The sequence below is a fragment of the Bos indicus genome, chromosome 9 (assembly GCF_029378745.1).
Source record: "Bos indicus isolate NIAB-ARS_2022 breed Sahiwal x Tharparkar chromosome 9, NIAB-ARS_B.indTharparkar_mat_pri_1.0, whole genome shotgun sequence".
NCBI classification, from domain to species: Eukaryota; Metazoa; Chordata; class Mammalia; order Artiodactyla; family Bovidae; genus Bos; species Bos indicus.
Genome location: NC_091768.1, coordinates 12,705,146 through 12,722,539, shown reverse-complemented (window position 1 = coordinate 12,722,539; position 17,394 = coordinate 12,705,146). Strand labels below are relative to the sequence as shown.

Here is a 17,394-nt window from a genome sequence, read left to right as displayed (position 1 = left end):
GCAGTGCATTTTTTTTTTCTTTTGCTAATTTCAGGTGAGACCTGGTTGGCTGTCATTCTCCTGAAGGGGAAGAAGGGGTCCTGGCCAGCAACTTGGGGGTGAGGCATCTGGGGCTGGTGAGGTGCTAGTGAAGGAAGCACTAACTCAGGTTTCCCTGGGTGGCAGCGGCAACAGGAAACGCACAGCCTGGGCTGGTGTGTTATTTAAATTTGATTCACGCCAATGTATGGCAAAAACCACTACAATATTGTAAAGTAATTAGCCTCCAATTAAAATAAATAAATTCATTTAAAAATAAAAAAAAAAAATTCGAATTCATTTGTTTTTTCCTCAGGTTTCCCTTTACCCACCTTGTCCTGCTTTTGAAATACAAGGGAGTTAGGCTGGTCTGCACTCATGGTCTCATGAAGATTAGGTGATGGAAGAAAGGAGGAAAGAGCAATAATAAACAGAAAAATCTGGCCTTTGGACGCTCAGAGAAACAGACGTGACAGAAGGGCGGAATATTTGGGAGGAAACATGTTCAGAGGCATTCTGCCTCCTCACCCTCACCAGAAAGTAGGAACCATTTCTTGGCTGCCTCTGACACCACTAAGGTTTCCTTCTGAAAGCCAGTCTCCAAACACACAGCTTCACGTCTCTTCAGTCACCCCTCCTGCCCCACCTCTTGACCCTTGGGCCACAGGGAACTCTGACCCCAGACCCAGAGCCACCATCCTCACCAGCGGTCACTTCAGGCCTGAGACCAGATTCTACAAAGAGAGACCGGAATGGACAGTGTTCCTCACAAACAGGCCGGTCCCCTCCTTGCCTCTCAGTGTTGTATGTGAAGGTGCTTATGGGTGTCTTGCTCCCAACCTGGGGGAAGACAGCACCCAGACTACAGCTGGGCAGAGGAAAGGGAGACTAGAGAGAGCCCAGAGAAGCGGGGCAAGGGCGCCTGCCTCCTGGCTGGGGGCTGCTCTTTCCCCTGTGGTGTCGATTACACATTTTATTACCACTTAAGGTAACGGAGAAGGCAATGGCACCCTACTCCAGTACTCTTGCCTGGAAAATCCCACGGATGGAGGAGCCTGGTAGGCTGCAGTCCATGGGGTCGCTAAGAGTCGGACACGACTGAGTGACTTCACTTTCACTTTTCACTTTCATGCATTGGAGAAGGAAATGGCAACCCACTCCAGTGTTCTTGCCTGGAGAATCCCAGGGACAGAGGAGCCTGGTGGACTGCCGTCTCTGGGGTCACACAGAGTCAGACACGACTGAAGTGACTTAGCAGCAGTAGCAGCAGCAAGGTAACTGAACTTGCTTCTCTTGTGCCACGGTTTTCCCTGAAAGCTCAGTTGGTTGCCTGCAATGAGGGAGACCTGGGTTCAAATCCTGAGTTGGGAAGATCCCCTGGAGAAAGGAAAGGCTACCCATTGCAGTATTCTTGGGCTTCTCTTGTGGCTCAGCTGGTAAAGAATCCGCCTGCACTGCGGGAGACCTGGGCTCGATCCCTGGGTTGGGAAGATCCCCTGGAGAAAGGAAAGGCTACCCACTCCAGTATTCTGGCCTGGAGAGCTCCATAGACTGGATAGTCTGTGGGGTCACAAAGAGTCGGACACGACTGAGTGACTTTTCACTTTCACTCTTGTGCCACGCAGTCAAGTGCACCCTGACAGGCACCCTGGCTTGGGGGCCAGAGAAAAGCAAAGAGAGGAGAGCTTGCAGCAGGGCCTAGAACAAAAGAATGGGCCGTGGGGACCCCACGACCGGAAAGCAGTTCCCATCTTTTGCCCACCCAGCCTCCACTCAGGGGACCTCCACACGTCTCCTGCACAGGGCTGCCAGTCTTTCTCACAAACATCTGGAGAGGACACATCTCCCAGAATGGCCAGTGGATCACCCGCAAGAACTAATACTTCCCCTTGAGCAGAGACAAGGTCATACACGTTGACACACGCTGGTTACACGTGTAGCATGGAAGCAGATTTTTTTATGCTCTACAGGGTGGATCCAACTGCAGCTCCTCCTTATCTTGCTCCAGACTGCCCTGCCCTTCGAGGCACCTCTGAAAGGTGTTCCCAGCATAGCAGGGTCTGTCACCAAAGCCTCTTTGATAGCAAACTAGTTGCCAGAAACCTGGACTTAGCGCTTCCTAACTTCATTCATTGGGTTCAGGCTGCCTGGTGCTCGATGGACTTGCTTCTGCCATGTTTCACGTGCTCATCATCTGTGTGGACCACGATCTGTCTCCTGACACCACCTCTTATATGTGGAAACAGATCACAGATGGCCTTGTGGTTGTCCCCCCACCTGGGTAAACAGACACAGGCCAGCCGGCTGTGGCCCTCAGCCCCTTTCGGATGCCTGATCGACACAGAGACAGGTCATTGTCCCCAATTTGCCAAATCTTCCACTCTCTGAAGACGATGCAGTTCAGAAGTTGGGCAGTTCAGGCTGGGAGAAGGGTGGGTGGGCCAGTGGCAAAGCTGAATGGTTTCTAAGGGAGGGGATCTGGCCAAGTGAAGATGGGGAGAGCAACAGTGGGGAGAAGGGGAAATGAAAGATGCTTTAGGGGAAACTGATATGACATCTGGGGTCCAGCTGCGAATGGGTCCCACAGGAGGCTGGGAAGGAAGTCAGACTGGAGGTGCCCTGGGCTCCCCGTTCATGGCTGTTAGGTCTGGGCAGGTCTTAGGCCCCTCATTCACAAGACCGGGGTCACAGCATGCCTCCCTCATAGGGGTCAGTTCAGTTCAGTCACTCAGTCATGTCCGACTCTTTGCGACCCCATGAATCGCAGCACGCCAGGCCTCCCTGTCCATCACCAACTCCAGGAGTTCACTCAGACTCAGTACTGAGAGACTGAAGGGAAATCATAGAAGTCAAGCATTTAGAACAGTGCCAGCCAATAAATGTCACTTTCATCATTATTCTCATTTATTGAGATACCATATCATTTCTAACCCACCTAATATTTTTATTGTATTTTTAAAATTGTACATATTTAAAAAGTATACCATGATGATTTGATATACATAACCTCCGATATGCAGATGACACCACCCTTATGGCAGAAAGTGAAGAGGAACTAAAAAGCCTCTTGATGAAAGTGAAAGTGGAGAGTGAAAAAGTTGGCTTAAAGCTCAACATTCAGAAAACGAAGATCATGGCATCTGGTCCCACCACTTCATGGAAATAGATGGGGAAACAGTGGAAACAGTGTCAGACTTTATTTTTCTGGGCTCCAAAATCACTACAGATGGTGACTGCAGCCATGAAATTAAAAGATGCTTACTCCTTGGAAGGAAAGTTATGACCAACCTAGATAGCATATTGAAAAGCAGAGACATTACTTTGCCAACAAAGGTTCATCTAGTCAAGGCTATGGTTTTTCCTGTGGTCATGTATGGATGTAAGAGTTGGACTGTGAAGAAGGCTGAGCGCTGAAGAATTGATGCTTTTGAACTGTGGTGTTGGAGAAGACTCTTGAGAGTCCCTTGGACTGCAAGGAGATCCAACCAGTCCATTCTGAAGGAGATCAGCCCTGGGATTTCTTTGGAAGGAATGATGCTAAAGCTGAAACTCCAGTACTTTGGCCACCTCATGCGAAGAGTTGACTCATTGGAAAGGATTCTGATGCTGGGAGGGATTGGGGGCAGGAGGAGAAGGGGATGACAGAGGATGAGATGGCTGGATGGCATCATTGACTCGATGGATGTGAGTCTGAGTGAACTCTGGGAGTTGGTGATGGACAGGGAGGCCTGGCATGCTGCGATTCATGGGGTCGCAAAGAGTCGGACATGACTGAGCGACTGATCTGATCTGATCTGATAGTTAAAGGAAGTTGTATAAATTATGCAGTGGAGTATTACTCATCCTTAAAAAAGAAAGACATCCTGCCATTTGCAACAACATGGATGGACCCGGAGGACATTATGCCACTGAGATAAATAAGACACAGAAAGAAAAAAAAAAACAAAAACCATACAGCTCACACTTATTATATATGGATTCTCAGAAAGTCATATCCAACCTAATTTTTGAGATTATGTGAAGAAGCTTAAATACTATTGACTGGCTAATGGAACATTTCTATCTCTTATTATTATTCATCAGGGCTTCCCTCACAGCTCAGTTGGTAAAGAACCTGCCTGCAATGCAGGAGACTTGGGTTCAGTTCCTGGGTCAGGAAGATCCTGTGGAGAAGGAAATGGCAACCCACTCCAGTATTCTTGCCTGGAGAATCCCTCATCTCTTATTGGTCAAAATAAATTTGCTATGGCAACACCACCCTAGTTCCTTATAGTTTTTCTTCCTTTTCCTCTTTCTAAATTTCTGGTGCTAAAATTTGCCTGTTACTTTCCACTTCTCAGGTACACATGGATGTGGAATTTAAAATTGTGCCCTTTTAAACTGTAACATGTAAATTTAATCAAAATTATAGCAAATAAAAACAACATGGAATATTTAATAACCTTTTGTAAGAGTTATTAAATCATAAAAATAATATCATCTGTAGTAAATAGGTACCCAATGCACACCAGGCATATCAGCTCTCTGAGCATACAGTGCAGTGCAGCATATGTGTGCTTAATCTTGTCTGATTCTTTGCAACCCCACGGACTATAGCCTGCCAGGCCCCTCTGTCCATGGGATTCTCAAGGCAAGAAGAGTGGAGCAGTTTACCATTTCCTTCTCCAAGGGATCTTCCCGATGCAAGGATTGAAGCCATGTTTCTTGAGTCTCCTGGATTGCAGGTGATAGATTCTTTACCACTGCAACATCTGGAAAGTCCTCTGTAGTAAAGGATATCAGATTTGGCAGAAATTATTAAAATTTACATGGCTTCCATGGTAGCTCAGCTGGTAAAGAATCTGCCTGCAATGCAGGAGACCCTAGTTTGATTCCTGGGTCGGGAAGATTCCTTGGAGAAGAGATTGGCTACCCACTTAAGTGTTCTCCGGCTTCTCTGGTGGCTCAGATGGTAAAGAATCCACCTGCAATGCGGGAGACCTGGGTTTGACCCCTGGGTTGGAAGATCCCCTGGAGAAGGGAATGGCTACCCACTCCAGTATTCTGACCTGGAGAATTCCATGGACAGAGGAGCCTGGTGGGATGCTGTCTATAGGGTCACGAAGAGATGGATACGACTGAGAGGCTTTCACTTTTTCCATTTCATTAAGATTTACAGATTAACCTTAAATTTCTTTTTTTATGTTATCTTTCAGTTACAGGCCCATTATTTTTCAAATGTAACTTATTTAATAACTTCAAGGCCAGTGTAAGTTTTTGTTTTCCTTACTGCTATTCATCTACTTTCCCCGAGCTGTTAGTGGGCACTGACATGCCTAAAATGTGTAAAGGAAAAAAAGAAGTAGAAAAAAAGAGCCCCAGAAGTGAATGAGCAAAGAGATCTGAAATAATCAGGAGCTGAATGCAGTATTATATATTATTTTCTATGATAAGTGGATTTTAGAAATACTTAAAACCTGGAGAGGCACCATAAATAAAAATGTATAAATTGAAGTCTACATTTATTTGATAGCTACTTCATTTTTTCTTTTTCTTTTTTTGTCTATATAGAGAATTCTCTGTTCCCAAGGTCTAATGTTGAGGTGAGTCAGAGGTCAGGGTTCTGGGCTACTGGGTACAATAAGGAGTCGGGGATCACAGTCTCTTGTGGGCAGGTGGCCAGCAAAACTACTTCAATACGACAGCAGTTGGCCTCTGGTTACTTGGGGAACTCAGGACCAATTCAGTCAGGCATCAGCCAGGGAAAAGCAATTCTTTTCTAACCAAACAGAAATGCACTTTTACAAAATGATGCAGAAAGTGGATGGTGGGAGATCTTTCCAATTTGTGATCTGAAAAGAGAAGGACTTCTGTTTCTGTCTGACCCCTGAGGCATTTTTGCAGTAACTTGAAATAGTGTGATGGACAGAGCTGACTCCAGGAATCTTTGAAAAATGCTTTCCCTCTGGCCAAACATGCAAGGAGAATTCATTTTCCATCTGGATTCTATGACATTTATATTTAGATGTGTTCAACCAACTGTAAGGACTTCACAGTATGGAGGCGCATGCTTTCTGAAGACATGTAGGAAGAGTGTGGACTCCCTGGGGGCATTAGATATGTTTCCACCATGTAGGAACCTAGGGCGGGAGCTGCCCCCTCCTCCTTTTGCCTTCAATCCTTCCCAGAATCAGAATCTTTTCCTGTGAGTTGACTCTTTGCATCAGGTGGCCAAAGTACTAGAGTTGTAGCTTCAGCATCAGTCCTCTCAATGCATATTTAGTGTTGATTTCCTTTAGAATTGATTGATTTGACCTCCTTGCAGTCCAAGGGACTCTCAAGAGTCCTCTCTAGCACCACAGTTCAAAAGCATCAATTCTTGGGCACTCAGCCTTCTTTATGGCCCAACTTTCCCATCCATACATGCCTACTGGAAAAACCATAGCTTTGACTAGATGGACCTTTGTTGGCAAAGTAATGTCTTTGCTTTTTAATATGCTGTCTATGTTTCTCATAGTTTTCCTTCCAAGGAGCAAGTATCTTTTAATTTCTTGGCTAAAGTCACCGTCTGAAGTGATTTTGGAATCCAGAAAAATATAGCCTGTCACTGCTTCCACTTTTTGCCTTCTATTTGCCATGAAGTGATGGAACTGGATGCCATGATCCTAGTTTTTTGAATGTTGAGTTAAGCCAGCTTTTTCACTCTCTGCTTTCACTCTTATCAGAAGACTCCTTAGTTCCTCTTCACTTTCTGCCATAAGGGTGGGGTTCATCTGCATATCTGAGGTTGTTGATATTTCTCCTGGCAATCTTGATTCCAGCCTATGATTCATCCAGTCCAGCATTTTGTATGATGTGCTCTGCATAGAAGTTGAATAAGTAGGGTGACAATATACAGCCTTGTCATACTCCTTTCCCAATTTTGAACCACTCAGTTTTTCCATGTCTGGTTCTAACTGTTGCTTCTGGACCCATATACATGCTTCTCAGCAGACAGGTCAAGTGGTCTGGTATTCCCATCTCTTGAAGAATGTTCCACAGTTTGTTGTGATCCACACAGTCAAAGGCTTTAGCATAGTCAATGAAGGAAAAGTAGATATTTTTCTGAAATTCCCTTGCTTTCTCTATGAACAATGAATGTTGGCTATTTGATCTCTGATTCCTCTGCCTTTTCTAAATCCACCTTGTACATTAGGAATTTTTTGGTTTATGTACTGTTGAAACCTAGCTTTAAGGATTTTTGAGCATAATCTTACTAGCATGCAAAATGAGTGAAATTGTATGCTAGTGTGAACATACTTTGGCATTGCCCTTCTTTGGGATGGGAATGAAAATTCCTTTTCCAGTCCTATGGTCACTGCTGAGTTTTCCAAATTTGCTGACATATTGAGTGCAGCACTTTAACAGCATTATTTCTTAGGATTTTAAATAGCTCAGCTGAAATTCCATCAGCTCCAGTAACTTTTCTCATAGTAATATTTCCTAAGGCCCACTTGACTTCACTGTCCAGGATGTCCGGCTCTAGGTGAGAGACCACACTACCATGGTTATCTGGATCATTAAGACCCTTTGTGTATAGTTCTTCTGTGTATTGCTGCCACCTCTTCTTAATCTCTTCTGCTTCTATTCAGTTCAGTCGCTCAGTCATGTCTGACTCTTTGCAACCCCATGAATTGCAGCACGTCAGGCCTCCCTGTCCATCACCAACTCCCAGAGTTTACTCAAACTCACGTCCATCAAGTCAGTGATGCCATCCAGCCATCTCATTCTCTATCGTCCCCTTTTCCTCCTGCCTCCAATCCCTCCCAGCATCAGTCTTTTCCAATGAGTCAACTCTTCACATGAGGTGGCCAAAGTACTGGAGTTTCAGCTTTAGCATCATTCCTTCCAAAGAACACCCAGGACTGATCTCCTTCAGAATGGACTGGTTGGATCTCCTTGCAGTCCAAGGGACTCTCAAGAGTCTTCTCCAACACCACAGTTCAAAAGTATCAGTTCTTCGGTGCTCAGCTTTCTTCACAGTCCAACTCTCAAATCCATACATGACCACTGGAAAAACCAAAGCCTTGACTAGATGGACCTTTGTTGGCTTTTGAATATGCTATCTAGATTGGTCATAACTTGCCTTCCAAGGAGTAAGCGTCTTTTAATTTCATGGCTGCAGTCACCATCTGCAGTGATTTTGGAGCCCAGAAAAATAAAGTCTGACACTGTTTCCACTGTTTCCCCATCTATTTCCCATGAAGTGACGGGACCGGATGCCATGATCTTAGTTTTCTGAATGTTGAGCTTTAAGCCAACTTTTTCACTCTTCTCTTTCACTTCCATCAAGAGGCTTTTTAGTTCCTCTTCACTTTCTGCCATAAGGGTGGTGTCATCTGCATATCTGAGGTTATTGATATTTCTCCCAGCAATCTTGATTCCAGCTTGTGCTTCTTCCAACCCAGTATTTCTCATGATATACTCTGCATAGAAGTTAAATAAGCAGGGTGACAATATACAGCCTTGACATACTCCTTTCCTATTTGGAACCAGTCTGTTGTTCCATGTCCATTTCTAACTGTTGCTTCCTGACCTGCATATAGGTTTCTCAAGAGGCCAGTCAGGTGGTCTGGTATTCCCATCTTTTTCAGAATTTTCCACAGTTTATTGTGATCCACACAGTCAAAGGCTTTGACATAGTCAAGAAAGCAGAAATAGATGTTTTTCTGGAACTCCCTTGCTTTTTTGATGATCCAGTGGATGTTGGCAATTTGATCTCTGGTTCCTCTGCCTTTTCTAAAACCAGCTTGAACATCAGGAAGTTCAGGGTTCACATATTGCTGAAGTCTGACTTGGAGAATTTTGAGCATTACTTTACTAGCGTGTGAGATGAGTACAATTGTGCGGTAGTTTGAGCATTCTTTGGCATTGCCTTTCTTTGAGATTGGAATGAAAACTGACCTTTTCCAGTCCTGTGGCCACTGTTGAGTTTTCCAAATTTGCTGGCATATTGAGTGCAGCACTTTCACAGCATCATCTTTCAGGATTTGAAATAGCTCAACTGGAATTCCATCACCTCCACTAGCTTTGTTCATAGTGATGCTTTCTAAGGCCCACTGGACTTCACATTCCGGGATGTCTGGCTCTAGGTGAGTGATCACACCATCATGATTATCTGGGTCATGATTCTGTTAGGTACTTGCTGTTTCAGTCCTTATCATGCTCATCCTTGCATGAAATGTTCCTCTGATTTCTCCAGTTTTCTTGAAGAGATCTCTAGTCTTTCTCATTCTATTGTTTTCCTCTACTTCTTTGCATTGTTCATTTAAGGAGGGCTTCTTATCTCTCCTTGAATATTCTCTGGAATTCAGTTGGGTATATCTTTCCCTTTCTCCCTTGCTTTTCACTTCTCTTCTCAGATATTTGTAAAGCCTCCTCAGACAGCCATTTTGCCTTCTTGCATTTCTTTCTCTTTGAGATGGTTTTGGTCATTGCCTCCTATACAATGTTAGGAACCTCTGTCCATAGTTCTTCAGACACTCTGTCTACCAGATCGAATCTCTTGAATCTATTCATCAACTTCACTGTATAATCATAAGTGATAAGACTGAGGTTATATCTGAATAGAATAATGGTTTTCTTCCATTTAATTCTGAATTTTGCAATAAGGAGCTCTAAGTCACAGTCAGCTCCAGGAGTTGTTTTGCTGACTGTATAGAGTTTCTCCATCTTTGGCTTCAAAGAACACAATCAGTCTCATTTCTTTATTGACCATTTGGTGATATCCATGTGTGACATCATCAAAATGCTGGTCTGGATGAAGCACAAGCTGGAATCAAGATTGCTTCGAGAAATATCAATTACCTCAGAGATGCAGATGACACCACCATTAGGGCAGAAAATGAAGAAGAACTAAAGAGCCTCTTAATGAAAGTGAAAGAATGGAGTGAAAAAGTTGGCCTAAAACTCAGCATTCAAAGAACTAAGATCATGGCATCTGGTCCCATCACTTCATGGCAAATAGATGGGGAAACAATGGAAACAATGATAGACTTCATATTTTGGGGCTCCAAAATCACTGCAGATAGTGATTGCAGCCATGAAATTAAAAGATGCTTGCTCCTTGGAAGGAAAGCTATCACCAACCTAGATAGCATATTAAAAAGCAGACATATTACTTTGCCAACAAGGTCCATCTAGTCAAAGCTATGGTTTTTCCTGTGGTCATGTATGGATGTGAGAGTTGGACTGTGAAGAAAGCTGAGCACCAAAGAATTGATGCTTTGGAACTGTGGTGTTGGAGAAGACTCTTGAGTCCCTTGGTCTGGAAGGAGATCCAACGAGTCCAACCTAAAGGAAATCAGTCCTGGGTGTTCATTGGAAGGACTGATGTTGAAGCTGAAATTCCAATACTTTGGCCACCTGTTGCAAAGAACTGACTCATTGGAAAAGACCCTGATGCTGGGAGGAGAAGGAGATGACAGAGGATGAGATGGTTGGATGGCTTCACCAACTCGATGGACATGAGTTTGAGCAAGCTCTGGGAGTTGGTGATGGAGTTGGTGTTGCAGTCCATGGGGTCGAGAAGAGTTGGACATGACTGAGTGACTGAACTGAACTGATGTGTAAAGCTGTCTCTTGTGCTGTTGGAAAAGGGTGTTTGTTATGAACAGTGTGTTCTCTTAACAAAACTTTGTTAGCCTTTGCCCTGCTTCATTTTGTACTCCAAGGCCAAACTTGCCTGTTACTCCAGGTATCTCTTGACTTCCTACTTTCGCATTTCAGTCCCCTGTGATGAAAAGGAGATCTTTTTCTGGTGTTAGTTCTGGAAAGCCTTGTAGGTCTTCATAGACAGGTCACTCAACTTCTTCAGCATTACTGGTTGGGGCACAGACTTGGATTACTGTGATGTTGAGTGGTTGCCTTGGAAATGACCTGAGACCATTCTGCCATTTTTGAGATTGAACCCAAGTACTGCATTTCAGAATCTTTTGTTGACTACAAGCGTACTTTATATCTTTCAAAGGGTTCTTGCCCACAGTAGCAGACACAATGATCATGTGAATTAAATTTGCCCACTCCTGTGCATTTTAGTTCACTGCTTCCTAAGATGTCGACGTTCACGCTTGACATCTCCTATTTGACCACTTTCAATTTACCTTGATTCATGGACCTAACATTCCAGGTTCCTATAAAATACTGTTCTTTACAGCATCAGACTTTACTTTCAGCACCAGACACATCCACACCTGAGTGTCGTTTCTGCTTCGGCTCAGCCACTGCATTCTCTCTGGAGCTATTAGTAACTGCCCTCTGCTCTTCTTGAGTAGCATATTAGATACCTTCTAACTTGGGGCCTTCATCTTCAGGTGTCATATCTTTTTTTGCCTTTTCATACTGTTTAGGGGTTCTCACGGTAAGAATACTGGAGTGGTGTTCCATTCCCTCCTTCACTGGACCATATTTTGTCAGAACTCTTCACTATGACCCATCTGTCTTGAGTGGCCCTGCATGCCAAGACTCATACTTTGACTTATGGAAGCCCTTTGCCGTGACAAGGCTGTGATCCATGAAGGGGTCTATTTGTAGTAGGAGCTGTCAAACCTTATTAGACAATTCACGTCCACACACAGTGAAGGGTTGTGCCAGCACCAAGGTAAGGGGGAATTTGGGCTAAGGAGAAGGGTTTGGTGCCACCCGCTGGACCAACGTGGGGACAGGACCGACGGGAGTACAAACAATATCCCACCGTGGGGAAGGAAAGAGGCAGCGTCTGAAAGGAGGACCCGATTTTTTAATAGAAAATCCTCTTCTGCTTTCTTATCACAAAAGCTATACATGCTCATACAGAAATAATAGATAATACAGATGAACAAAATAATACATATGAACAAACATAATACAACTATGATGTCACCACTTGGAGATAACTGTTCATTCACTGTTGTAAATCTCTCCAGAACTTTTACTATAAACACATGAATTTACACACACACACACACACACACACAGCCAAAATGGAATAATTTATTTTTTGTGATCCTTTTTCTATTTCAATAATTTTAGACTTATAGCATCTTTTCTAATGTCTGTTACTTCATTATATTGTATGTATGCTACTTCACTTCTAGGATATGGAATTGCTAGAAATGGAATTAGAAATGAAACTGCAGGGTAGGAGGTGTCCGAGCTCAGGCAGATGTAAAGGCTTTGGTGTCTTTTGCCAACTTGCCTTCCAGAAATGTGTGTCCATTTATATTCAGCAAGTCTATTTTGAGTGCTCCATAAGCCTTGTTACTGGTAACTCTCGACTCAGCTGTTCATGGGCTTTCAGCCAAATTCCTAGGGAGGAGAGTGTGGAAACCAGAGGATGCTGAAAAGCTGTGCTGCCAGTGACTCTGGGTACTTGGGGGCTTGGTGTGGGGTGTACAGTCGGAAAGATCCCCTGGAGGAGGGCATGGCAACCTCCTCCAGCATTCTTGCCTGGAGAATCCCATGGACAGAGGAGCCTGGGGCAGGGCGGGGTGGGGGTGGGGTGGTCACAAAATGTTGCACGTGACTGAAGCGACTTAGCATGCAGGCACAGTGCTGGGCAGAGAGCCCTTCCCATCTCAGCACAGTGGCAGGTGGTGGGGAGCCTGGGCAGGTGGGAGACAGGTCAAGTGTGCAGTGCAGAAGGGAGCTGCAAGCTCCATCAGGAGGGGCCACATCGGGTCAGCCTCTGGCACTACTTGGAGGGTGTCCAAAGGTGTGCAGCGTGGGAGGTGTGTGGAGGGGACTCTGGGGGATCCCCTGAGAGTGTGGGGAGGGCGGCCCCAGGAGCTCTGAATGGGCCGGGAGGGGCCTGGGACCGAGGGAACCTGAGGTCACTGTGATCATGACCCGGGTTGTTAATTTTATCCCGCGGGCTCTCAGGGCCTGGGAAAATTCAGGTTCTGCCTGGGGGGTGAGCACAGGGGCTGATGGCCTTTGCAAGCTTTTATGCATTAATGGAAGATGCGATTTGATTTTGGTCCTTTGCCCAGGATAAGAGATCCCAGGGGGCATTCTTAAAAGGAAAGCCAAAATGAAAAAGAAGGTTTTATTTCATAAACGTGGAAATTGTATGGCACTCAGTAAAATGTGTTGGCAAAGGAAGCTTCTGCCACTTAATATAGTAAATAAAATAGGTTAATTCCTTTTGGGAGAAGAACTAGAATTCCAGTTATCATTAGATAAGAACTTTCAACAGGACTCTCTCTAAGGAAGATGAGCAGTTGGCCCCTGATGTAGGGAAAAGCAGTGCTCAGTATAAAAGGACCAGCACCTCCACTGGGTCCAGAAAGACTCTGGCCCTTCTTCCTGCGCCTCAGGTGTCCTGAGCCCCTGGTCATCTTGGTCAGTTTGCAGATTGGATACACTCTGTGCATCAGCAGCACGGTCCTGTTGACCTGACCCCGACCTACCTGAGAAGTAACGTTATGCTGTAGATACCAGAGAAGAACGAACACCACTGTCTCTGACTTCCTTGCAATGTAGATCCAGCTGCCAAACTTGCCTGCAAAAGTCAACTTCTGTACACTTGCCCAAGGCAGACAATAAACTTCCAAGAAAACAAGCAACAAACACACGGTTCTTTCCCTGGGGTTGCTTCCTGCCCTCTCTCCAAGTGGCACCAGGCAGAATCTGCCACTTGGTCCTTGCCTTCGTGTAATACGTAGTTATGGAGAGACAGGGGTAACTCACCGTCCACCACCGGCTTGGGCTGCGAGCTCTTCAGGCGCAGGGAGGGCCGGAAGCGCGTGCGGTCGTTGAAGCTCCAGCTCTTCTGCACTTTGGTGGGGCTGCCCTCAGCCGTGATGTCCGTGCTGGGGGACCGCCTGTCGCCCAGCGACGCCTGCCTGCTCTTGACGCTCTGGCCCCGAGGGCTGGCCATGCGCACGCGCTCCTTGAAGCTGAGCTTCTGGCTGCGGGTGACAGGGGCGGCGTTAGTGCATTTCAGGCCGGGCCGCCCATCCACCTGCGTCAATGCGCTGATGCAACTGTACACACGACCGACGGATCGATCACATACTGCATCACATGAAATGTTTCTAGCAAGTAGGGGCACATCGATACCTTTCTCCTTATTGAAAATTTGAGCTGTCTTTAATCTCTCTGCATTCATCTCCAGTCCATCTCATCCTACGGTTTTGCAAACCCTTCCTGGATTCAACAAAGGCCTGAGACCTAGCACAGCGGTTTGCGCACCATGACACTGGAAAGACCCCAGAACTGGTTTGGTGTTTGCCTTAGAGACACATTTTAGCTTTAACCTCAACTTTTGAAACTTAAAAAAAATTTTTTCGTTTTTTTTTGGGGGGGGAGCATATCTATGTAATTTCTAAAATATTTCTACAGGAAAACAGAGATGACAGTTACACATGCATACGTAGTCTGCATGCATTTTATATTCCAGGCAAGATTATGACTTCCAGATCCATGCAGTCTTGGAACAGCTGGCAGTACTGCAGACAGCATTAGACGTACAGCACTTAACACATTTATTCTTGCTAGACAAAAACCACACGAGGTAGAACAGCTTCAGTTTATAATGAACCAGATGACGGATTTAACAGAATGAGATGTTGTGTTCATCAACACAGACTCTTGCTATTAAACAGGTTATTGATTTGCTGTGGCAGCTCCTGGTGAATTATATTTGTTCACATTCAGTTCTCAGACGCCAGCTTGGCCTGAACTGTGGTTGGTTGTTAAGGAAGTGCTAACAAGGCAGCCCCCAGGCCTTCCTGAGTGTGAGTGGGGTATGAGGTGCTGGGAGCGCAGGCTGGAATCAGAGACCTGGGTTTGGAGGCCTCTCTTCTAACTCGAAGATAAAAATAGCAATGTAGCTGAGGGACTCTTATGGGGATCAGGTGAACTGTACAAAGTTCTGTGTTCTTGTTCATTTATAAAGTACTGTGTTATTCATTACAAAGTGAGGCTGTGGGGAGAAGAATAGATGGAATATTGGGACTGACATATACACATTACTATATATAAAACAGATAACTAATAAGGACCTGCTATATAGCACAGGGAACTCTACTCAACACTCTGTAATAGTCTATATGGGAAAAGAATCTAAAAGAGTTGATACATATATAACTGATTAGCTTTCCTGTGCAGCTGCTGCTGCTGCTAAGTCGCTTCAGTTGTGTCCGACTCTGTGCGACCCCATAGACGGCAGCCCACCAGGCTCCAGCAGAAACTAACAAATGTTTTAAATCAACCCTACTTAAAAAATTAAAAAAAAAAATGAGTGCATTTATATTTTTATGGGAAAAAAAAGTGATTCCCTTGTGGAGCGAGAAGCCCAGGGCTCTCAGGCCTGAAGCAGTGGACTGGATGAATCTGAGGCCCACTATCCAGATGCAGCCTTTGTGGGACATGGAGACAGAATTCTTATGGACAGGGATTCTCGGAGACCACGTGAAACACTTTCTTTTGCGCTTTCCGCCATGTCCACTGTCCCCAGCGGCAGCTTGCCAACAGCAAATGTGTTTAGCAGATCTATGTCTTGTAGCTAACAAGCACAGTAACATTGATTTTTCCATGCCTAGCTGCTTAACAGATGATGTTCTAGGAAGACACCATGTTTTCTGTGTGTTTATGTGAAAACACATCGGGCAGTGGATTGCAGTGGTCAGCAGGTCCTGGTCACGACACACGTGCTGGCCATGCAGCTGACAGCTCTGTGCGGAAGGGCAGACACAGGCAGGATTGCTGGGGTGCGGGCAGAGGGCAGGCAGGGCAGGCGGTTCAGGGCTCACTAACACAGGCAGGGCTTTCTCTGCACTTGACAAACGTGTGATTAAATGATGGATTCATTCAATGACAATAAAGTATAAAACTGCATCTTCTTATGCTCAGGCTACATCCTCCATGTCATCCAAAGTTCACAGTATTTAAACAAATCCTCAAAGGGATGGTGCTCAAAATGCCCACTCTTTTCAAGCTTTTTTTTCCCCTTAATACTAGAAACTACAAGCCTCTTTTAAGTTTCAGCCATCTGTTCTGTTATTTAAATGTATAAGGATCTGGTTTAGGAACGCACCTATGCACCTCTATTTAGATTAATGAATGGCTTATCGACAGAGCTGCCGTTACAAGTGGTCTCATTATACTTTAATCCATTACCTTTTCTGGAACTAACAGATGCTAATTACTATAGAAGGTTGGGTTCAGTTAATAGCAAATTATTTCTCAAACTTTCAAGATATCTCTCTTTCCTTTGCCAACTGAATGAATAGGAAACTGATAAAACCATTATAAAACCATTTAATATGAAATTTAGTTTTTTAAAAATTTCAGTTGCTAAAAATGTTTAAAAAATCTAAAATAGGTATCAGCATTAAATCTACCAATGTTATTTACAATAACAAAAACCTTTGAAAAATACTCATAAAATATTTAAAAATTGTCCCTATAAAACATTTAATATTGTCTTTAAGAATTAACGGGAATGGAAAGAATATTATTTTCTGAATCTCAGTACTACTTAAGGCATGAGAGTTGATATAAATGAGTTCTGGGTACCTTTTCCCCTTTTGTCCTTCTAAAGTATGTGAATATTTGACACATCTAATGTTAAAATATTCTAATGTTAGAATTATTTTGAAGTGAACTCAACACATTAAACACTAAATTAGAAAAAAAAAAGATGTTATGTTTTCACTCTTTCTTCTGACATAATATGTCTTCTGACATAGTATGACTTAAGAATAATATCCTAATCCAGAACTTTTTAGCCAAGCAATATTTTCTTTTCCAAGCCAAAGATCTGTTCTTGTGTTTTCCTACAAAAAGTTTACTTTTATTAATTTTTGTAGTTCATTTCCCCTTTGCAAATCAGCAGAGCACCTTGATGAGCTTACTATTAAATGGATTAGGTGACTGCTATTGAAAACACACATTGATTAAAAAAATACTCTTCCCTAGTCCAGTACGTTTTCATTATTTTTCGGCTTTTTTGCGATATCTATGAATGTGATTTTTGAGAAAGGTTTATGAGACAGTGTTTTTTTAGGAAGGTTGCCAAAGCCTATCCCCAAGAAAGAAGGAGGCCTCTCTTTGGAGAAAGCAACCAAAAGGCGACTGTGGTCATTGACGGTGTGCAGCCCCTGGTCCCCGGCCACGGGCTGTCTTAGGGCAGAAGGCATGTCCGCCCTGCAGGGGTTCTTGTCACCAGATGCTCGTGTTCCTCAAATGGCCAGCGTGCAGTTGGCCCCTGGGGGATCCCTACCAGGGACTGGGTGGCATCACAGCATCCCCATGGTAATCCTCCTGGACTCAGAACGCTGTAGTTATTGTTACGCTTAATAAAGGTTTCAGCCCTTCACAGGATAAGCCTCCTGCAAATTCTCGCCCCTTGCACAATTCGGCAGCGCAGTGGAG

General features: G+C 44.4%; 1 protein-coding gene across 3 annotated transcripts in view; it reads right to left on the bottom strand.

Moving 5' to 3' along the window:
- KCNQ5 (potassium voltage-gated channel subfamily Q member 5) overlaps positions 1–17,394 on the bottom strand; it is a 623,294-nt gene that overhangs the window by 67,655 nt on the left and 538,245 nt on the right. For all 3 annotated transcript variants that reach the window (XM_070795470.1, XM_070795469.1, XM_070795471.1), the window contains one exon: positions 13,705–13,925. In XM_070795470.1, the coding sequence (XP_070651571.1) occupies positions 13,705–13,925 (221 nt within the window). The remainder of the gene's footprint in view (positions 1–13,704; positions 13,926–17,394) is intronic.